The 20032-nt window shown below is 43.0% G+C and overlaps 1 protein-coding gene across 1 annotated transcript in view; it reads left to right on the forward strand.

Moving 5' to 3' along the window:
- The window catches only part of Ust (uronyl 2-sulfotransferase), a 168214-nt gene that overhangs the window by 52367 nt on the left and 95815 nt on the right, over window positions 1-20032 (forward strand). Inside the window, exons 4-5 of the mRNA XM_048800539.1 lie at window positions 8851-8930; window positions 18566-18719. Of these exons, the coding sequence (XP_048656496.1) occupies window positions 8851-8930; window positions 18566-18719 (234 nt within the window). The remainder of the gene's footprint in view (window positions 1-8850; window positions 8931-18565; window positions 18720-20032) is intronic.

Here is a 20032-nt window from a genome sequence, read left to right on the forward strand (position 1 = left end):
AGGATAGCTGCATCACACACACACACACACACACACACAGTACTAACTGTTAAAAATCTATTTAATGGAATAAGACAGGGAAGGGATTATTAAGAAAGAAAGGGAGCATGAAGACACCAAATGTCAGGATGCCTATAAAAATCCCATTACATCTGCTCTTCTAGAAATAGCAACACCTTTGAAGTTTGTATTTTGGATAACTCCTCCTCAACAGAAGAGCCTGGAACTGCTGCTGGCCAAATGTTGGGCCTTTGCACAGAGCACAACGCAGACCCACGATGATGTCATTTCATGTGTGGCCTAAACCCAGATTTCAGTTTCTTGGGCAGGCTTAGATGGTCTCTTACCAGCTGGAGATTGTATACAGTTTGAAAGATAGGGAACTTTTCCCCAAAGGACCTGGGAAGTGATTGCCAAAAATCCTCGTAGCCATCTCTGCTAAGGGTCTGACACTATTTCAGAAACTTGCTCGAAGGAAAAGGAAGGTCAAGGGGCCATAGTGGTATCACAGAAATAAGAATCCACCATTATTTCATTGTTGTTGGAGATGGGTTAAAGTTGTTGGCATACGTAAAAGGTTGAGAAAGCAGATCATTATACTGTTTGCATTTCTGTTGAAGTCCCTGAGGATTACAAACTGAAAACGTTATTATTCCCTTTTACTGTTTTGGACCAAAAAATATACCAGTGAGTATGTATGATTCCCTATTTCATGGATGAGAAAACTAAGAGGACTTGATTAATAGTGACTATTGTGGCATCGAAACTTGAACCTGAGCTCTCCTGAATCCAAAAGCCAGTCTCATAATGCAAGTAGTTAGTCTGCACAGTAGAATCTCCAGTAGAGCCTTTAAAACCCAGAGTTGCAAAAAAAAAAAAAAAAATGGCCCTTCTCCTACAGATTCTAGGGCAGAGTCTAGAAAACTCTCTCTCTCTCTCTCTTAATGAAGTGTCACAAGAGTTGTATGATTCAGTCAGGTTTAAGAAGCCCTGTCAAAATCCTCCGTCAGCATTTCCTTCAGTGTGTTCCTGCAGATCTTAGTCCCCTAAAACAATGAAGAAAGAAAATGTCATGGTTCAATAAATTTGGGAAATGATGTATACCTTGTCTCCCTCTAAGAGATTCACAGTACTTAGTCACATTCTAAAGAGTCTGGGAATTAAAAACAGGAACAGAAAAATAAAGAACTGTATAACTTGGTTTCACCTAGCATTTCCCAGTCTTCTTGGGTCAGGGACTCCATGAATACTGTGACTCTCCTTAAGAGCTCACAGAATTTGCATCCATAGTTTAGGAAATGCTGGACTTGTCTACATCCTTCCATCAGTCACACCGGTAAAGGCTACAATTTCACTATGAACTTCACATCTTCTCTGACTCTATTCAACAGCTGTTCAAATGATCTAAACCTTGAAAAACATTCAAAGATGGGAGAGGGAGCCATCCTATGCCCATGCACTCTAGGTTGTGTTAGCTGCTTGGCCAAAAACAGAACAGCACAGAATTCCTTTACATTTTTAAAGTTCTCTCCCCACTGTCTCACCCACTAAAATTTACAAGTTTACACTGTGACTATAAAGCAGTGAATCTTAAAAAGAAAAGAAAACAAAACTTACCTAAAGAAGCCATATTCAATTTGGAAAAGGTCTAGATGCCAGAGGAATTCCTCCAGGCTTCCCCAAGTCCTGGGCCTCTGTTTAATGGAGAAGCTTCACTTGTTCATTTGTTTATTTATTTTTTGTTTTGTTTTGTACTGAGGATTGAATCCAGGGGCCCTTAACCACTGAGCCACATCCTCAGTCCTTCCTTTTTATTATTTATTTTGAGACAGGATCTCACTAAGTATCTCAAGACCTTAAGTTGCCAAGGCTGGCTTTGAACTTGTGAGCCTCCTGCCTCAGCCTCCTGAGCCTTTGCGGTTATAGGTGTGCACCACAATGCCCCCACACTCATTAATCTTCTTTTTTTTTGGGGGGGAGCGTTGCTAGGGATGGAACTCAGGGGCACTCGGCCACTGAGCCACATCCCTAGCCCTATTTTGTATCTCATTTAGAGACAGGGTCTCACTGAATTTCTTGGCACTCAGCCTTTTGCTGAGGCTGGCTTTGAACTCGTGATCCTCTGGCCTCAGCCTCCCGAGCCACTAGGATTATAGGCAAGCACTGGCTGCTTATTTATTTTTGAAGCATATATCTCCATTGTATGTCCATTCTACTTGGTGGATGTTTATTAAGGACCAGCCACTGATGCTGGATATTGAGTAGCCAACACCATACTGGATGCTAGTGTACCTGACTGCTAATCCTTGAAGCCATATTATTAGGAAAGTATTATCACCCCATTTTTATAGGGAGGGTAAGTATGTACAGGGAACTGATTAAAATATAACAAATCAAGAGGAAAGGGGAAGAACAAGACTTAAAATTAGGGTCACATCCTGGAGAACTTTAAAGCTATGTTTAAAAGTCAGAACATTTCTCAATAAAGTTGGGCTTCACTACAAAGTGGTTCTTATCCACGATGGACATCCATATCTGCTGAGGAGCTTGTGCATATTTCTATGGATATTGACCCAGCTATTGCCCTTCTCAGACTATTCCCTGAAGACCTTAAAAGAGCGTACTACAGGGATACTGCCACATCGATGTTCATAGCAGCACAATTCACAATAGCTAGACTGTGGAACCAACCCAGATGCCCTTCAATAGATGAATGGATAAAAAAAATGTGGCATTTATACACAATGGAGTATTACTCTGCACTAAAAAATGACAAAATCATGGAATTTGCAGGGAAATGGATGGCATTAGAGCAGATTATGCTAAGTGAAGCTAGCCAATCCCTAAAAAACAAATGCCAAATGTCTTCTTTGATATAATGAGAGCAACTAAGAACAGAGCAGGGAGGAAGAGCAGGAGGAAAAGATTAACATTAAACAGAGACATGAGGTGGGAGGGAAAGGGAGAGAAAAGGGAAATTGCATGGAAATGGAAGGAGACCCTCATTGCTATACAAAATTACATATAAGAGGTTGTGAGGGGAATGGGGAAAAAAAACAAGGAGAGAAATGAATTATAGCAGATGGGGTAGAGAGAGAAGATGGGAGGGGAGGGGAGGGGGGATAGTAGAGGATAAGAAAGGTAGCAGAATACAACAGTTACTAATATGGCATCATGTAAAAATGTGGATGTGTAACCGATGTGATTCTGCAATCTGTATTTGGGGTCAAAATGGGAGTTCATAACCCACTTGAATCTAATGTAGGAAATATGATATGTCAAGAGCTTTGGAATGTTTTGAACAACCAATAAAAATAAATAAATAAAGTGAGTCCTCCATTAAGCACAGAAGATTTCTGGGTCACCTGAGAGTCTCTCAGATCTCTGAAGACACCACGGCTCCCCAAAGTCGTATTAAGTGCTGTCTCCTCAGGAACCAGAACATCTATCCCAGGAGCACGAAAGTCTTTCTTAGAATGACTCTCAAAGCTCCTGACTTCACAGGAGGAAAGACAACATCCACAGGCCTGAGAGCTGTCTGTGCCGTGCGTGGGGAGTCGTTCCCCCAGCTCTGTGAACGCAGTCTTGTTGTCTTGGAGTCCTATAGACAGATGAGTCCTCTAATGGAAACTTTGTGGGAAGAAAAGAGGGGGAAAGAAATAGAAACAAGACCTGAAAAAATAAAATGTTTCTCCTCTTCTTCTGATTTTATCTCTGAGACTGATCCAGGCTCTTTGCCTTGCTCTTGTCGTTGCTCCCCCTGGTGGACGCCTTCTTCATTGCAGGCATGTGTTGCGCACTCCTGAGTGAAAGATAGGGAGACCTGATAGGCCTTCCCAGGACCCCAGGAAGGAGGACAGGTGACCTGATGCACCAGCCATACTTCCAGCCTCTGAGATGAAAGGACCAATAATTCTCTGTCTTTTGCTTTGGTGTGTTAAAAAAAAAAAAAAGCAAAACATCCTTTTGTTTCATTTAAGATGCTTTACAAAATCACAGGGAACATCAGTTATTTGCTCATGAGTGACACAGAATTCAGAACAGCATGGGGGTTGGATAACCTCCCTGCTGACAATCATGTCCTAAAAGGTCAAGAGCAAAAATCTTGTACTACATTTCTGGAACTGTGGGTAGATATTCTCTGCTCTCCCATCGTGGCCAGGGATGTTGAAGCTGAGAAACTGCTTCCTGGCATAGCCTCTGTATTATAAACCCAGTTTATAAGTGATGAATTGTTTTGTAACTTTTTCCTTTTTAATTTCAGTTACATCCCAACCTCAGATACACTGTGATTTAACTTCTTCCTTTAGGTTCATTCCATTGCCTAGTTAACTTTTCTAAGTATTTAACTCATTCCTGTTCTTACTATGATATACTCTATTTTCCCACCTGAGAACATTTAGAAAACATTCTTTCCCACACACTTTTATTTCTTAAAGTGTTTCTACCAGTTATAGCTTTCAGTTTTTCAGCATGACTCATGAAAATTTATATCCCGTAAACCCCCTTTATTCTTTAGCAGCGTTGTGCTATCCCATCCTTTCTTCCTTTCAAGGCTTCGGGGTGGTGGATAGATTGGAGTACAGTAATAAGAGCAGGGGTTTGGGATTTAACAGAATTGAATGTGAATCCTGGCTTCACCTCTTTGTGTGGTTAAGATTTTGAGCAATCTGTGTAGCTTTCCCATGCCTCAGTTTCTGAAATATGCATAGTAATAAATTAATACATCAAGTCTTTGTAAGGATTCAATGACTGTGTGTGTATAAGCAATAGCTTGGTATAGTGAACAACCCTCATAAAACACTGAGAAATTCTATATTTTCTTGGTGCTCTTCTGTCTTGGGTATTGTAAGGATAACATGAGCTCCCCTTGACACCAGAGTAATAAACACAAACATCTGTCCCAGAAAAGGCTAAATTCATTCTATCTTCTACTTTTTGAGTCCAAGAAGTATTTCTAAAGGAGGTGTCTTTATTCTATAGATATTCGTGGGGTACATGTTCTGTGTAGTACCTGAGCCAGGCTTTCTTGGGATAAGTAAACCCGATCCTGGACTTCAGAGAGCTTAGCATGTAGCTTAGAGCGAGCTCACAAACCCAGGTACAGGCCAACAGAAAGTGCATATCCGGAAACATTCTCAGATCCAGTGAGGGGGAAGGACAAAGAAGACTACTTCATTTCTAGCAGGATATGTCCAAAAGCAGATCCATGTCTCCTAACTTCTGTAGCTGAATTTGTTCAGGCTCCAGCACTCGCCTTCTGCACAGCTGGATACCACCCTGTGCTCATTATCCTAGGGGGGATGTGGGAAGGAAATCCCTTGGACCACTCCCTTTCCTTGCCTTCTACCACCAGATGGTCATGAGGCTCAATCATCTACCTCTGTAGCCCTCCCTAAGTCTTTCCATCTTTCTTCACACTCAGTGAGTTCGGTGCTTCTCTTAGCTCCACACCTTAGCATCTCTCAGAGCACTTGTTAGAACACAGATTTTTGAGGTAGTGGTGGGGGAGTGTTCTGATTCAGTAGTAGGTGAGGGTAGAACCTGAAGATCTGCATCTCTAACAAGTTCCTGGAGATGCTGGGGCAGTCTTTCCCACTGAGCTTCTGGTCTCTAACCTTTTGGTGCTAGGGATGGAAGCCAGGGCCTCATGCATGCTAGACAAGCACTCTACCACTGAGCTATCCTCAGCCTCTCTCTCTAACCTCTATCCTTCTTTACATTTTCTACACTACTCTCAGATCTGGAAAAAAATACAAAATAAGTCTTTTGATTACCTATTGCTCATAGCATAAATGTCAAATCCCTTGCATGACAAGCAGCATCCTCAATTATCTGGCTCCTACCTAATTCTCCTGTTTTACCTGTTACCTTGCTGAGCCCATACCTGACATGAAACTTCTTAATATCCATGCCATTTTAGGTTTTGTTCTTACATCTGCTGCTAATTCTGTCCACCAGGCCCTGAATCCCTTTCTTTAATGGCTTAGTCCTATGCATCCAGTCTGCACACCTCAAGGGCAACCATGCCCTCTCACCGTGTGCCCTCTACCCCATGCTGTTGTCACATGATAGTGCCTGTCCACTGCTCTACTTCATCCACAAGACTATGCCCGAGAGCCAGACCAAATCTTTTATCTCCATAGCTGCAACCCCAAGCAGTACATTGCATGACAGAATTGGAGATCAAAGGGGAGATCCAGGAGGGCTACTTGAAGGAGGGAGGTATTTTAGCCAAATGTAAAGAGCGTTTAGAATTTGAATGTGCAGAGGAAAGTGGAAGAACATTCTAGAAGAGGAAGCTTGAGCCCAGGTTTGCTCTTGGTCAGGCTGAGGTGTGAGGAAGGAATAGGAGGTGGCTAGCTGGACTGGCCACAGCATGCCTCACCTGGAGAGCCAGTCAAGGGAGGAGATTGCACAGAATTAACATGACTGAGCAAGGGAAAGACCCAGATCAAAGGCGGGACACGGAGGTCATCATTCACCAGAACCAGGGTGTCTGGATGGATTGGCTGGATAAATAATGAAGATGGGAGAGAACGAAGAGTGTGGTTCTGGCATGGTGGACTCTCTTCTTTATGTCTTCCCACTCACCTTATTCATGGCTTTCTCCTTAGTACTTCATAAATGCTCAGTGTAGGATGGATGAATATATGTGGTGGAATTAAAATAAAGTCCAGGAGGGGTCCTACATGAGCTGGGAATGGGAGAGGTGGTCTCTGTGGTGATTGTAGGTAGTACCCTTGCTGCCATGATGTTGTACCTTTAAATAAAATCAAGTGAGATAAAAGGTAGACGACTGTTGACGTCCATAGGAAGACCAGGTGAGGCCCTTAGGAGGTGGGCAGCGGGAGGTTGGGATAAAGGTTAGGGAGAGAGCCATGCTTGTTACTAGAAGTGGATCAAACCTTAGCATTTGTGAACGTCAAATGACACCTTGAACATGATGCCTGAAACCTGTGCTTATGACACATTGTAAGTGATTTTACTGTTTGGTATGCAGCAACAAACTGTGTGTGAGAGAAATGTCCTCTGTTCTCACTGTTCTAAAGCAATAAACTTGAGCGTTAGTACCTTTATCATGTGCTTAAAGATATGCCTTGAAAGAGTTCTGCATTGTCACTGCTAATCCATTTTTCCTTCTGAAATAGGCAGCTTTATGACTATTATGACACTGTTCTCAAAAGTCTAAGCATTGCCATTCTTCCATTAAGTTTAACACATCGACATGTGTTTGGAGAATGTAATATAATGTTGAATATGTGGGAAAAAAAATGGTGTTTCTTCTGACCTTTTCTTCCATTTTTCTTATGCAATACTAGGGGGTCTTTCTTATATGACTTTGACCTGTGCAGAGAAATATATGAATAAAAATGAGCTAGAGATGAAAGCATGAATCATCTTCATATTAAACATACAGGAAAGTTATTTTTTTTAAGCAGGCATACTCAGAAGATAAACTACCTGTGATTATGCTTTCAAATCGGTGATTCTATTGGTCCGTCCATCAAAACTCAAAATTAACAATGTGCCCACGCAGGAAATTTTACTACCAGAGACAAGCACATGCAGGGGTTGTGTAGAGGATATGCAAGAGATAAAGAAGCAGGATTCAATTTCCTTTTACACTCAAGCCCAGGAAAGGGCAAATCATCATTCACCATGCCTGCCCCTGACTAACGGAAACCCCGGGGCTTAGAAACTGGGAGTCATTTTCTTTTTACAGTTCAATTTCATTTCTTCAAATAATCATTGTGAGCATGAATAACTAATTAGAGGGTTTAGCACTGAGTTCCTGGAGTAACAATCTATAAAACATGTACTAGTTGGAGTTAATTCATTCAACAAATATTTATCCAGTGTGTACGCATGTGTCACCCCTGTGTTAGACAGGCAGGGACAAAGTAATCCAGGGTTTTTGTCACGTTTGAGACAACCTGGAGGTCCAGACTCTTATTCTATTTTCTTTGCTACTGCGCCTAACGTGTGAATGACCACTTTTGTTTCCAGTTTTCAGCTTGAACTAGTTCATAAAATATGAAATACTGCACGTCTGAAGTTCATCCGAAGTAGCAATCTTTTTTGTGCTTTTTAGAAATTTCCCATGTCCATTTTGATGGGGCCAATTAGAAATACTGGGGAAAGTGGAATTCAGGAAGTCACGGAGTCCTAAGAATGTTTGGAATTTCCAACAGATTTTACTAAACATTTTCTGTATCATGACATGTTCCAGAAGACCATAAAAGTTAGTTTATATGAATATAAACTACTTTTTGCCTTGCTGATAACTGCAAATAAATAATTCAGATGACCACCCACCAACAACCAAGACTTTGGGGGTTCGTGTGTTCCCCATTATATTTTCCTTATAAATTTTTGTAATCAAAGAGAAAAATAATGAGCGAGTGCCTCTTTTCATTCCCACTTTCAAATTCTGCAGTATGAGTTTCCAGTATTTCAATAACTCTCCATAATATCATTAGAAATATAAAATAATGATTAACCTCTTTTCTTGGTGTGACTTTACAGGTAGGGATTAAAGGCATTCTTTGACTTGCGTTTCTGCATAGCAACATGTTCATTTCTCCCTTTGAAATTACTTAATCTGTCACATTGCTTTCATGGTAGCAACCAACTAAATTAAGGACAGGATCACAAATTTGGAGAGCACTATTTTCTTCACTAAGGAGCTTTATACAAAAGTTCATAAATGTTGCATAAAGCCCAGCTGCTTGGCCCTGGTCCAAAAGCAATAAGTGGGGATAAAAGGAGTTGGATAGATAACCTTTAGCTTAATATGGCTCAGTAAATCGGATCCTACATATGCTAATTTTGTACTTTTTTTAATAGATGGAACTGATTAAAAATATAAGTACTGCCGAACAGCCCTATTTATTCACCCGACACGTTCATTTCCTCAACTTCTCAAGGTAAGGCACTTTCCACGTTAATGGTTCTCTCATTTCTTTTTGAATCCTTAGGCTCCTTCTAATGAACAGTTACTTAAGACATCTACCTGTATTTGCAAGGTAGTACAATTGCCTTGAAAAGTCATTTTTAATCATTTATTTTTGCTGCAAAGGAGTCACAATTTGAAATATTTGGACAGAAATTCATTTTGTTCCTAGAATACCATCTAAAAAACTTTGATTTTTTGTTTTTAATGAGAAGACATTTGTCCTGACAGTTCTTAAAAAAAAAAAAAAAAGGTCAGGTTTTGTATTAAAACCAACAAGAAGGCAAGAAATGGGTAGTTTAACGTAAGTATTTTATTGCACATTTTTGTGTAATTTGAGCCTGACAGGGCTGTGGGCGTCATCTCCAGAGTGCTCATAGCAGCCTATCAGTCTAGCTTTTTCATTCTCCATTTGATTATCCTGGTCTTGCATGCTTGACATTGGTGGGGTATTTTAGAATTCTCTTTTTCTTCAGTGACTTTGTCCTTCTGCAAATAGTACAGATCATCAAATTCAAGCCTGTTGACCTTATCTGGGTTAAATCGCTAACTTCATGGTCCGTGCATTCTCCTCCCTAGAGGTCTACTGGTTTACTGCCACTGCCCCTTGTTCCTGAACAGGAGGCCCTTAGATTCCTGCTTTCTCTGCTGACTCTGGCCTGTGCTCACAGTTGGAGTCGGTTGGCTATCGGATCTCTGGGTTGGGGACAGATCTGTGGACCGGCCCAGGACCCCTGGGCCTCCCTGGGGGCCCTCTGGTGGCCCATCTCTCATTTTCATGTGGGTTATAGTACTCACAGGGGCACAGAGAGCCCTGCTGCACTCTGCTCTGGCCCTGTAAATGGTACCTACTAGTTGATTTTCACCTAAGGGCCTCTGTGAGTCCAGCACCTCAGGAGGCTGGCTGTGGGGGAACTGGGGCTTTGACCTGAGCATTCCAGATGCCTCACAACCCACAGGGCTGGGAATAGGTTTTAGCCTTCAAAGAACTTCCTACTGTGCAGCAGGCCCTGTGCCAATTAAGTGTAAAGAGAATGAGATTCAATGAAGCTCGTTATTAAGCAGAACATAGCAGAGCAGAGAAGCTTGCTGCCTTATCTTTAAAAGTGAGCTTTCCCAGAACTAAGGTTTCCTGGGCCTGCCTGATAATCTGAGTTCCCTGTGATGATGTATAGGGCACCTGCAAATTATCCACAGTGACCCTATGGCTAGGGGTTGGGCAGCCTAGAGTGTGTTTTTCAACAACACGTATAAAGTGACTTGTTACTGGGTTGAACATTATATGCACCCTGCCTCTTCCTTCCAGAAGGCCAAGAACATGTTATTAGGCACAAGGAGATAACAAGGACTCATTAGCCCCAAAGCCTGTGTTTTATGACTTGTAAGGAAAAGAGCGTGCTTTTCTACTTCTTGCTATTCTAGTGAGCTTCCTTCTGTATCACCTCTGACACCTTCGAACTTCATGCATTAACTCTTTTGCTTTGAGGTCAAATCTTTACAACCAAACAAATTGCAATAAAACATATTTTAATAATTATCTCAGTACAGTGTAGAACTCTAATGAGAAGCCAAAGCCGGTATCTTAATTGGATCAGCAGAGCACAGCCTGGTGGCTGTATTTTATCATGGCCTCCACCATCACATATACCTATAAGAGGACAATCTTGATTGCTTTAATTCTGAAAGAAATAAATAAAGCTTCAATAAATGCCTTTTATAGGACCACATCTGCAGAAAAGAGTGTAGGCCTGGCTGCCAGGATCTCTGGGTGTCAGTCTGCCTGCCCACGGTCCATGACTTGGGCATGTCATTCAATCTCTTGGTAGGGAAGTGAGGGGATCCATTTTTTCATCTTTAAAAAGGGGACAATTCCTGCCCACCCTGTCTTGTAAGAATGCCCTGAGCATTTGAAGGAAAGCCCTCAAACAGGAGGATACTATATAAATTCAAAGTGGCACTTAAAAAAGTATTGCTGTGGAAGTTTCCACGGAGCCCCAGTTCTGCTGCAGATTGGTGGACCCACAGCACATCCACAGCAGGAGCAACCCGAGGGCAGGGCAGGCTCTGTGTCCTCCTCCTCTCCATTTTGTTCAATTCAAAGCACATGGATGGAGGGCCTCCATCTCCTCCACGCTACAGTACAAGTGGGGCTTCTGCCTGGTGCACTAAAGGTTTCCTTTGCCTTTGGGAATCCTTATGTTCTTCCATTGAGGAAGAAATATGGGAAAGTGTGATGCACAGAGGGGGAGGGCTCACAGTGGCTCCCCTAGGGCAGGTGGGAGGCAGCAGGCTATGTTCCTGAAAGGCACTCCGGATGGGAAGTGCAGATGGGTCAGCTCTGTACCAGTGAACAGGAATGGCGTCCTCAGTACAGGGATCAGAACCAGGGAAAGCTGGACACGGGGAGGAGCTGCAGGGAGCTGAAGTGCAGCTGGCGGGGGGCGGAGGGCACACAACTGGAGTAGAATGGCAGCCAGGGTCTGAAGCAAGACAGGGCCGAGGCTGCCTCTGTCGGGTCCATCTCCCCATCTTTTCTCTGCACTGCAAAGCCCTGTGCCAGGGCCTTAGCTCAAGACTTCCCTAAAAATGAGTGGAATGATGTGGAGAACTTGAATATAGGACAAGCTGATCACACTCCCGGAACCTGGGAAGCTAAAAAATCAGCTGCTTTCAAGGGAATGTCTTTTTTGAAGGAACATTTCTTAGGTGTAAATGGCAAACTGCAGCCATACAAAGAACCCAAAAATATACAGTTGATAGAAAAAGAAAAAAGAAACAAGTTGGAATTTGTTAGGAGGCTTTAACATACTTTAAAAAATGAGTTCTGCTTTATGAATTCCGAGGCCTAGATATAATGAAGCCGCTCCTCAGAAGCCTGCTTATGAATGCTGTAGACTGCTCATGTCAGAAATGATGCTGTGAGAAGCGAGACTGCAGCCTCAAGTTCTGTGTAGATAATTCCAGTCTTCTGTGCATGGCTAACGTGAAGCAGGATGCCTGCTGTGGAGCAGGCTGTAAGAATGAGAGCCAAACCGGCTTTGACATGTACATGTTCTGAACTTTTGAGCTAGATGGCACTATTCCAAAATGGATTGTCCCCTAATTCTTTTTCTCCATTAGGTATGACATTCTTATTTGAAACACAGACACCCAGGGTGATGTAAAATGCCATCCTGTGAGCTCTTGGTGACTCAGTAGCTGATTTATTTCATTTACTCATCTGGGTTCCTTGCCCTCTTCCTTCTTTTTCCTCCCTGTTAGAGGAAACTGTTCATCCATATGCAGTTTTATTAATCCATGGGAAGCAATTTTATTAGATCAATCAGGTGTTTTGTAGTTGCCTCCGGGAAGGATTTCTGCCTAAGGACACATCAAGGCCAGCTCCTCAGAGATTCCAGGTTTGGATCTGTGGGGTTTCCACTCGGCTATTCTTTCACACCATTTTTCATCTCTCTGGAAATGGGGGTCAGGCAAATGTTTTTCCTCTGGGCAACCAGGAGAATTGAGTCCAAACCACCTTTGCCTAGAAGATGCTAGAAGATGTTGGGATGGTTCGGTAGGGTTTTTAACACTTGGGTGTTGTGGTTTCATGTGTCTTTTTTCTGGTTGTTGAAGTAACTTTGGGTACAAATTTTGGAAAACTTCAACTTTCCATCAGCAGCTGTATCCCCACGTGTGTGACTTAACTCGGCCCTCTGGAAATATTCGTGGCAAGCACAATACAGCTTGTCTCTCCCAATTTGTTGCTTGTTTTCTAAACTTTATTGGAGGGATGGGCTTTCCAGTAATTCTTTTTCCAATCCAGAATTCCTCTCAATCCCTCTATTCGGTTCTTGCAGGGAAAACCTCATGAAAGTCTCACCTCAGAGGCTGGGGCTATGAAAAGAATCCAAGTGGACTGTGAAGCCACCAGGATGGGAAACACCTTAAACCACCACAACCCTTAACCTTTTTCCATCTCATTCTTCCTTTCTCACCTGCGACCTCATCCCCGTCCTTTGCTTCCCTTCCTATTTTAGCCCCGATGCTGGTGCAAACTGATCAAAACAAAACATGTTAAAATCAGTCAATCACCAGGGAAGTAGGTGGGGGCGGTGAGGAGCAAGAGGAGGCCTTTCCCCACTTTCTCTCCTCCCTTCACGTGAGGTCTTCATTACGTATGTGCAGTCACAGAGCCTGCCTTCTCGGGACATTAGTGAACAAAGCAAACAAGATCTGATATTTCCATAATCCAGTTTGGTTTCCACATCTTATGTATAAATGTTGACTATATTTTTTATTCTCATGAGCAACATGGTCTCTTTTGATTCAGGGCCCTTCAAATCTTTCATAACAGTGGCAGAATCCTCAAAGTGTGAAAAAACAAAAACCCAAGTCAAAATGGCTCTTTATGGTTATTTTCTGCTGTCCTTGCCTATGTTAACAGAGCCAGGAGTTCAGTATTAACATGAGAGTTTTCTCAGTTTACCCTATTTAAGCACAGCTGAGCTCGTCTCTCAGCTCGGCTTTTCATGCTACCGTGAGCAGAGAGACCTCTGTGGCCACATGAGCCCAGCAGCTTTGGAGGCCCATCCAGGACAAGAATCATCTTGACTTTCCCTCAGCTCAGCTTATTTCTTCTTTAATTTTTTCTGTTTATTGTCGGCCGATTGTTTCTTGCCTTGTCCTATCATCTTCCTCCTTGAGTAGGAACCTTAACTCCAGTGGCCCAGCCACGCGCCTCCAATCCGCCCCCACATTTGCCTCAGCTTTTCACAGAAAATGACTCCACATCTTCCCCTTAGGATGCTCCAGAGAGCAGAGTGTGGCTCTGTTTCCTCTGAGTGTGTCTGGGGATGGGAGGTCCCATCCTGAAGTACCCACTGCTCAGAGTTAGGGGATGGGGGCTAACCTCCCACCCATGCCTGGCCCCCAGCTGGCGTTCAGTAACTGCCAAAGGCTCAAGTTACTGTGACTGGTGTTTTTGTCAGTTTTTTCTTTGCTGTGACTAAAAGACCTGACCAGGACAATTGTAGAGGAGGAAAAGTTTATCTGAGGGCTCACTGTTTCAGAGGTCTCAGTTCATAGACAGCCAGCTCCATGCCTTGGGGCTCAAGGTGAGGTAGAACATCATGGCGGAACAGTATGGTGGAGGGAAGCAGCTCACATGATGATCAGAGAGCAGAGAGACACTCCTCTTGCCAGATACAAAATATATACCACAAAGCCACGTCCCCAGTGACCCACCTCCACCTGCCTTCAGTTACCACTCAGTTAATCCCATCAGAAGATTAATTTACTGATTGGGTTAAGGCTGTCATAACCCAATCATTTCTCCTCTAAACCTTCTTTCATTGTCTTACACATGAGCTTTTGGGGGACACCTCACATCCACAGTGTAACAACTGGCTTCCAGCAAAGGGCCATTAATGAACCATGTCTGCCTTTCTCCCTTGGGCAGCCCCTCAGTCTTTCCCAAGTCTTGTTCTTCTCCATGATGGCCTCTCTGCCACTTCAGTGTGTCTTCCTCCCTCATTGACAAGGATCAGAGCTGTGGGCCTCCAGCCTACTGTACTTTCCATCTTGAACCACAGGTAGCAGTGCAAGGGTATCACCTACTTCCAGGCCAGAGGCTAAAAAAGATGTACTCTGGGTAGAATCATGATCGCCAGGGACTGGGGGAAGGAGAGGGAAGGATTTACCATTTAATGGATGCAGTGATTCAATTTGGAATGATGGAAAAGTTCTGGAGAGAGATGGAGGTGATGGTGTACAACAGTGTGAATGTACTTAATACCACCGAATTGTACACTTGAACCTGGTAAAGAGGGTAAATTTTGTGTTATGTATATTTTGAAAAAAAGAAGATATGTTTTCAGCACCTGTCATCAGGCGTAGAAAATTATACTGTCGGAGGAGGACAAAATAGTCCAAATTTTCCAGGATAATCCTGGTTTGAAATCTTGGTTTAATGTGTGCACTACTTATTATTATAGGAAGAACACCGTTAGTATTTTGATGAAAGCATACAAAGGTTCTTGCCCCTGCTTTGTGGAAGAGATAACTAGTATTGCTGCCAAGTAGATTGAGATGTTGAAGAAAATAGAAGGAAATCACTTGAAATGCTGCCATGCTATGAAAACCGTGTGGTTATTATTCTCAGCAGATTATATCCTGCTTTGGATCTTCATCTTCTCATTAAAAAATAGATTAGAAACTAAATAAAAATAAAAATAATAGAATCCATTTGCAGAGGGTCAGAAGGGGACCCAGAGGATGATTAGAGCTGGTGAATATGACCTGTGAACAAAAGTCAAAAGAAATTGGTGATAGCTGCTATTTTAGGATGACTTGAGAGGGCTTCGAATATACAGTAATAATTGTGGGGACCAAGGGACAACATTGTGTTGCTAAGTAAAAAATGAAACACTGCCTGATTCTTCTTCCATTCTCTAGTACAGAGCATCTTGGAGCCTATGATCAGCAGTTGTCTCCGTGGTGTTTTAAAGCACAATAAATAGCAAGTTAGAGCCATAGATTACAAAATGAAGGGAAATAAAAAAACCAAAGGAATTTTTAAAATATATAAACAAAAAAACTAAAGGAATAAAAATTCACGCCCCAAAGAAGCTAATCTTTTGTGTCTGATGACTCGGACAGAAGTAAGTGTGCCTGAAAGGAAGGTCAGGAGTGTCGGCTGGATAGGACAAGGACTCTGTCATCGTCAGGTTGACCAGTAGGATGGACTTCACAGGGAGTCCATGTAACCTTCTCCCAGGGGTTTTAAACATAAGGCAGGATGCTGTGCTACTGGGATGGTGGGGTCAAAGCATTCTCTTCTCTCTCATTCTCTTGGAGACTCAAGTGAGCAATAAGTTCACAAGATCCAGAGGACTTTATAAGTGTGACTACAAATTTTCAACATAGTTAAGAGAATACTGAGGCAGGAGAACTGTATCCTGAAAGAGGGTGGAATGAGGGAGGGAAATGTGTTTCCTCCTCAGGCACTAGGACACGAGGTGTACTCTGGTGATGTCATGGTGGTATTCTGGCCTCATATTGTTGACACACCACCTGTGTTTTGCCAGTTTGGGAGGAACTTGTACACACCAAAAAGACTGGGATTGACAGCTGGCAACAGTTATTATTATTGCTTTCTGGAAAGGGAGAGAGATATATTAGACCCATCTCTTCCATAGTTAGAAATTTCTAGACAGAGGCTATTGTAGTACAGTTGACAGTGACTTTATAAGCCATCTAATACTTGTGGTTGGGAAAACTGTTCTGGAATTCTTTCATCTGGATGCAGTGTATAAACAGAAGCAAACCATCTGTGCTCAGTAAGCTGGTCAGAACTCACATCCATGGCCTCATGGCAGTGGTCAAGTTGAGAACCATCTCCTACTGGGAAGCTGTATGTCGATTGACATGATTGGGAAGTTTTACTAATTAACACTGGTAATTGTTCTCACAAAGATAGAAGTACCATTGAGGTTTGTGAAAGAAAGCATGATTTAATTTTTGGAGGGTCATATTGGATTCATATTTGGTATGCATGTTTTATTTTGTAGTGCCTAACATTATTACTTTAGTTACTGTTTATCATAGATATGAAACCCAGTTTAATTAAAAGAGGATGATAAATTCAGGATATGTGTGGTGGTTAGCTGGAGGTTGGCACAGCTAACCCCTTGGACTACAGTTAGTTGTTCTTCCAGTGGCCTGAACATCATCTGGGAACTCACAAGATTCCTATTGGCAAGGCTAGGCCTTACTCCTGAGCAGTGTGTTTTCCTAGTTGGTAGAATCTGGGGAATCCAGGATATCATGCACACATCCTGGTGTCTGAAAGTTCACTATTGGAGAGTTATTCCTTTGCATTCCTTTGGATTTTTTTCTCTAAAGATTGTCTTCAAAAGTGCAAATAAGGCCAGGTGCGGTGGCACACACCTATAACCCCAGAGGTTTGGGAGGCTGAGGCAGGAGAATTGTAGGTTCAAAGCCAGCACAGTTTAGCAAGGCTCTAAGCAACTTAGTGAGACCCTGTCTCAAAATTTAAAAAAATAAAAAAGGGCTGGAGATGTGACTCAGTGGTTAGGTACCCTTAGGTTAATCCTTGGTCCCAAATGAAATAAACAAAAAAAGTACAAATAAACTGGACAAAACATTATATGAATAAGATGCTCAGAAAATCTTTGAAGCTCGTTATCTTCTGATGACAGAGCCCCTGATACTGTAGCAACGGAACAACTTGGAAGCGTGCACGCCTGGGCATACACTTCTTCAATCAATCGCCATTGTTGAGCACTGATGAGGCCACCCACTGTGCTCAGTGACATAGTTCTTGGCTGCAGGAGGGTCACAGTCTGAGGAGAGAGATAGGCATGCCAACACAGTACAGGAGGAAGGCTCAGGGTCAGAGGAGGTGAGGAGTGGATAGTCCATTGGAGATCATTGCTGGAGAGGTGACTGTGAGTCTAAGCTGGGTTTTGAAAGGAAAACAATCTATCAGCTAGAGAAGTGGGAGCTGGGGTCTCCCTGCCTGTTTTTTTCTGAGCTTTTTGTGACCTCTGACAGAATAGGAAGGCATTCTTATCAGAAGGTCACAGGATCACAGGGACCCTCAGGAGGGCTACCAGAGCATGAGCTTTGCCCAGAGCCAAGACTTCACAGGACCCCTGCTTCCAAACAGTTCACAGAAAGAGGGGAGTCCTTCAGGAAAATCCAGCAGCCCAGTCACCGTGGCTTGCAAAGCCTTGCTCTCAGACTGACTCCTACTATAGTTGTTCAAGTTTTGTAGTTGGAATGAACATGGAATGCCTAGATATTTATCTTTTTTTTTTTTAAATCAAAACCACTTTCCATCACTGCAGGATAATTACATTGATTTTTGATTCATTCTTCATATCTATTACATTATTAATTTTCCCAGCCCTGGAATTGTCTTTCCATGGTTTAATAGCACAGATTCTGGAGCCTGATCACCTAACTTCATCCCTCAGTTCAGCCACAGTTCCCCCAGGTGTAAATGGGGGATATTATGGTTTCTACTCTGTGGAGGTGTTGGGGGGCTTCAGTGAGTGGACATATAAAGTGTTAGGAACAAGATGGAAAGATCACCCAGTGAATTCTGGCTGCTCTTAATTCCCTCACCGCAGAACTTCTTGCCAGGGACTGTTTGGATTACAGTGCAGAAGTACCATTGCACCCACCATAGCACCCAGCATCGACCAGTCCATTGAATTATTTACTAAGGGCCCCCTACGTGCCAGTGTGTCCTGTGCCAGCCAGTGGGCATCCAGAGCCCCCATCCTCAGCGTCTGAGCCTGGAGAGAAGATCAGATGATGTCTGTGCCTTGATGCTGACTAGCAGCATGGCTTATGTACAGTTAGACTATCAGCATGTCCTCCCAGCTTCTTGAAGGACCTGGATAAGATGTCACTATCTCTGCTTCCTGCATGAAACAACACGCCTGTCAGCACTCATGCTCAGTGACGTGCTCGTGTGCACCTGGGCAGATGGGGCAGTCACTAGGTAGCAGGTTGACTAGAGGGAAAACCCTGTCCACTTTTCTTCCTGCAGAAGCGATGGGTTGTAACAAGCTCCCTGTTTGTGCATGTGTGTGTTAGGTTTGGAGGAGACCAGCCCGTCTACATCAACATCATTAGAGACCCCGTCAGCCGGTTTTTATCTAACTATTTTTTTCGTCGCTTTGGAGACTGGAGAGGGGAACAGAACCACATGATCCGCACCCCCAGCATGAGGCAGGAGGAGCGCTACCTGGTAAGTCCTGTTGTGTGTTGGAGGTGGTTTCTCTGCTTCCCTGAAGTGGTCAGTGATTTCCTAATTTTCTCAGCTTGTTTTTGGTACTAAGTAATAGATCATTCCTTGTGACTTCTGACCAGCACTGTCATGGTGAAGAACTAATATGTTTGAGGGTCTCTCTTAGAGGGTTTCAGGTTTTTTTCTCATCCCTCTTCCTATTCAGTTGCCATTGTAACCCATAAGGGAAGTTTTTGAGGAGGATCCTCAGATTCCTAAAAGAACCTAGAGCTTTCCAAAGTCACTCCTCTGATAAGGGGCACTGTCATGACAATTGTCATCTCTGACTTCAAGTTCAAGGTTCTTTCCACCACAGCACAACAGAACATGCCAACACAGCAATAACTGTATTTCTGGACCTCTTTGGGGATCCTCAGCTCCATAAAGGATGTTAGTCTTGACCCCAGTAATTTAAAAATGGAGGGCAGGGCTGTATATCTTTCTTCCAGCACTGGAATAAAAGGTAGGTTTCTCATCTTCTTGTGACTGTGTTGGCAAAAGTTCTCTGAGTAGCTGAGAGCCCCGTGTTTAGGAGATGGAAATGCTGGTCTCTGTCTGGGATGAGCTGATGAGTTCCTCCAGATATCCTGGGCTTACGGGCACAAGTAGAGCAAGAAAGAAGCATTGAGGGATCAGTCCAAACATGGCCCCCACTGCAGCAAGATACATGGTACCTGCCCCATCTGCTGTCAGCTCCCCAGCATCAGCCATTCAGCTGTAGACCAGTGGTGTTGGTCACTGTGCCAGCACACGGCCCAAACTCCTGTGTCCTCATCAAATTCTTCAAAACTTAGTCAAAGTGTGTGTTTAGGGCGTGCGAGCATTTTTGTGTATCACCTCAGTGTCACTGTCATCTTGAGATCTGTGACTAGAGCTGAGAACATTGCAATCAGAGAAGCAAAGCATCTCATCCAGAGTTGTAACCCAGGCAGTAGACCTGAGCCTTTCACTCCCTGTGCAGTACAGGTCAAATGCCCTAATCTGAAAATCTGAAGCTCTTTGAATCCCAGCCTACCACACCTGACTTTATGGGGCAGGGCTCAGTCAAACTGCAGACTCACTAAAAATATTGTATAAAATGACCTTCGCCCTATTTATATAAGGTATATATAAAACACAAGTAACTTTCATGTTTAGACTTAGGTCCCATCTCCAAGAGCTCATTATGTATATGCAAATATTCCCAAATCCAAAAAAGTCTGAAATCCAAACCACTTCTGGCCCCAGGCTTTTTGTATAAAGGATATAAATCTGTATTTGTATTTGTTCAACTA

Source organism: Marmota marmota, unplaced genomic scaffold (assembly GCF_001458135.2).
Source record: "Marmota marmota marmota unplaced genomic scaffold, marMar, whole genome shotgun sequence".
NCBI classification, from domain to species: domain Eukaryota; kingdom Metazoa; phylum Chordata; class Mammalia; order Rodentia; family Sciuridae; genus Marmota; species Marmota marmota.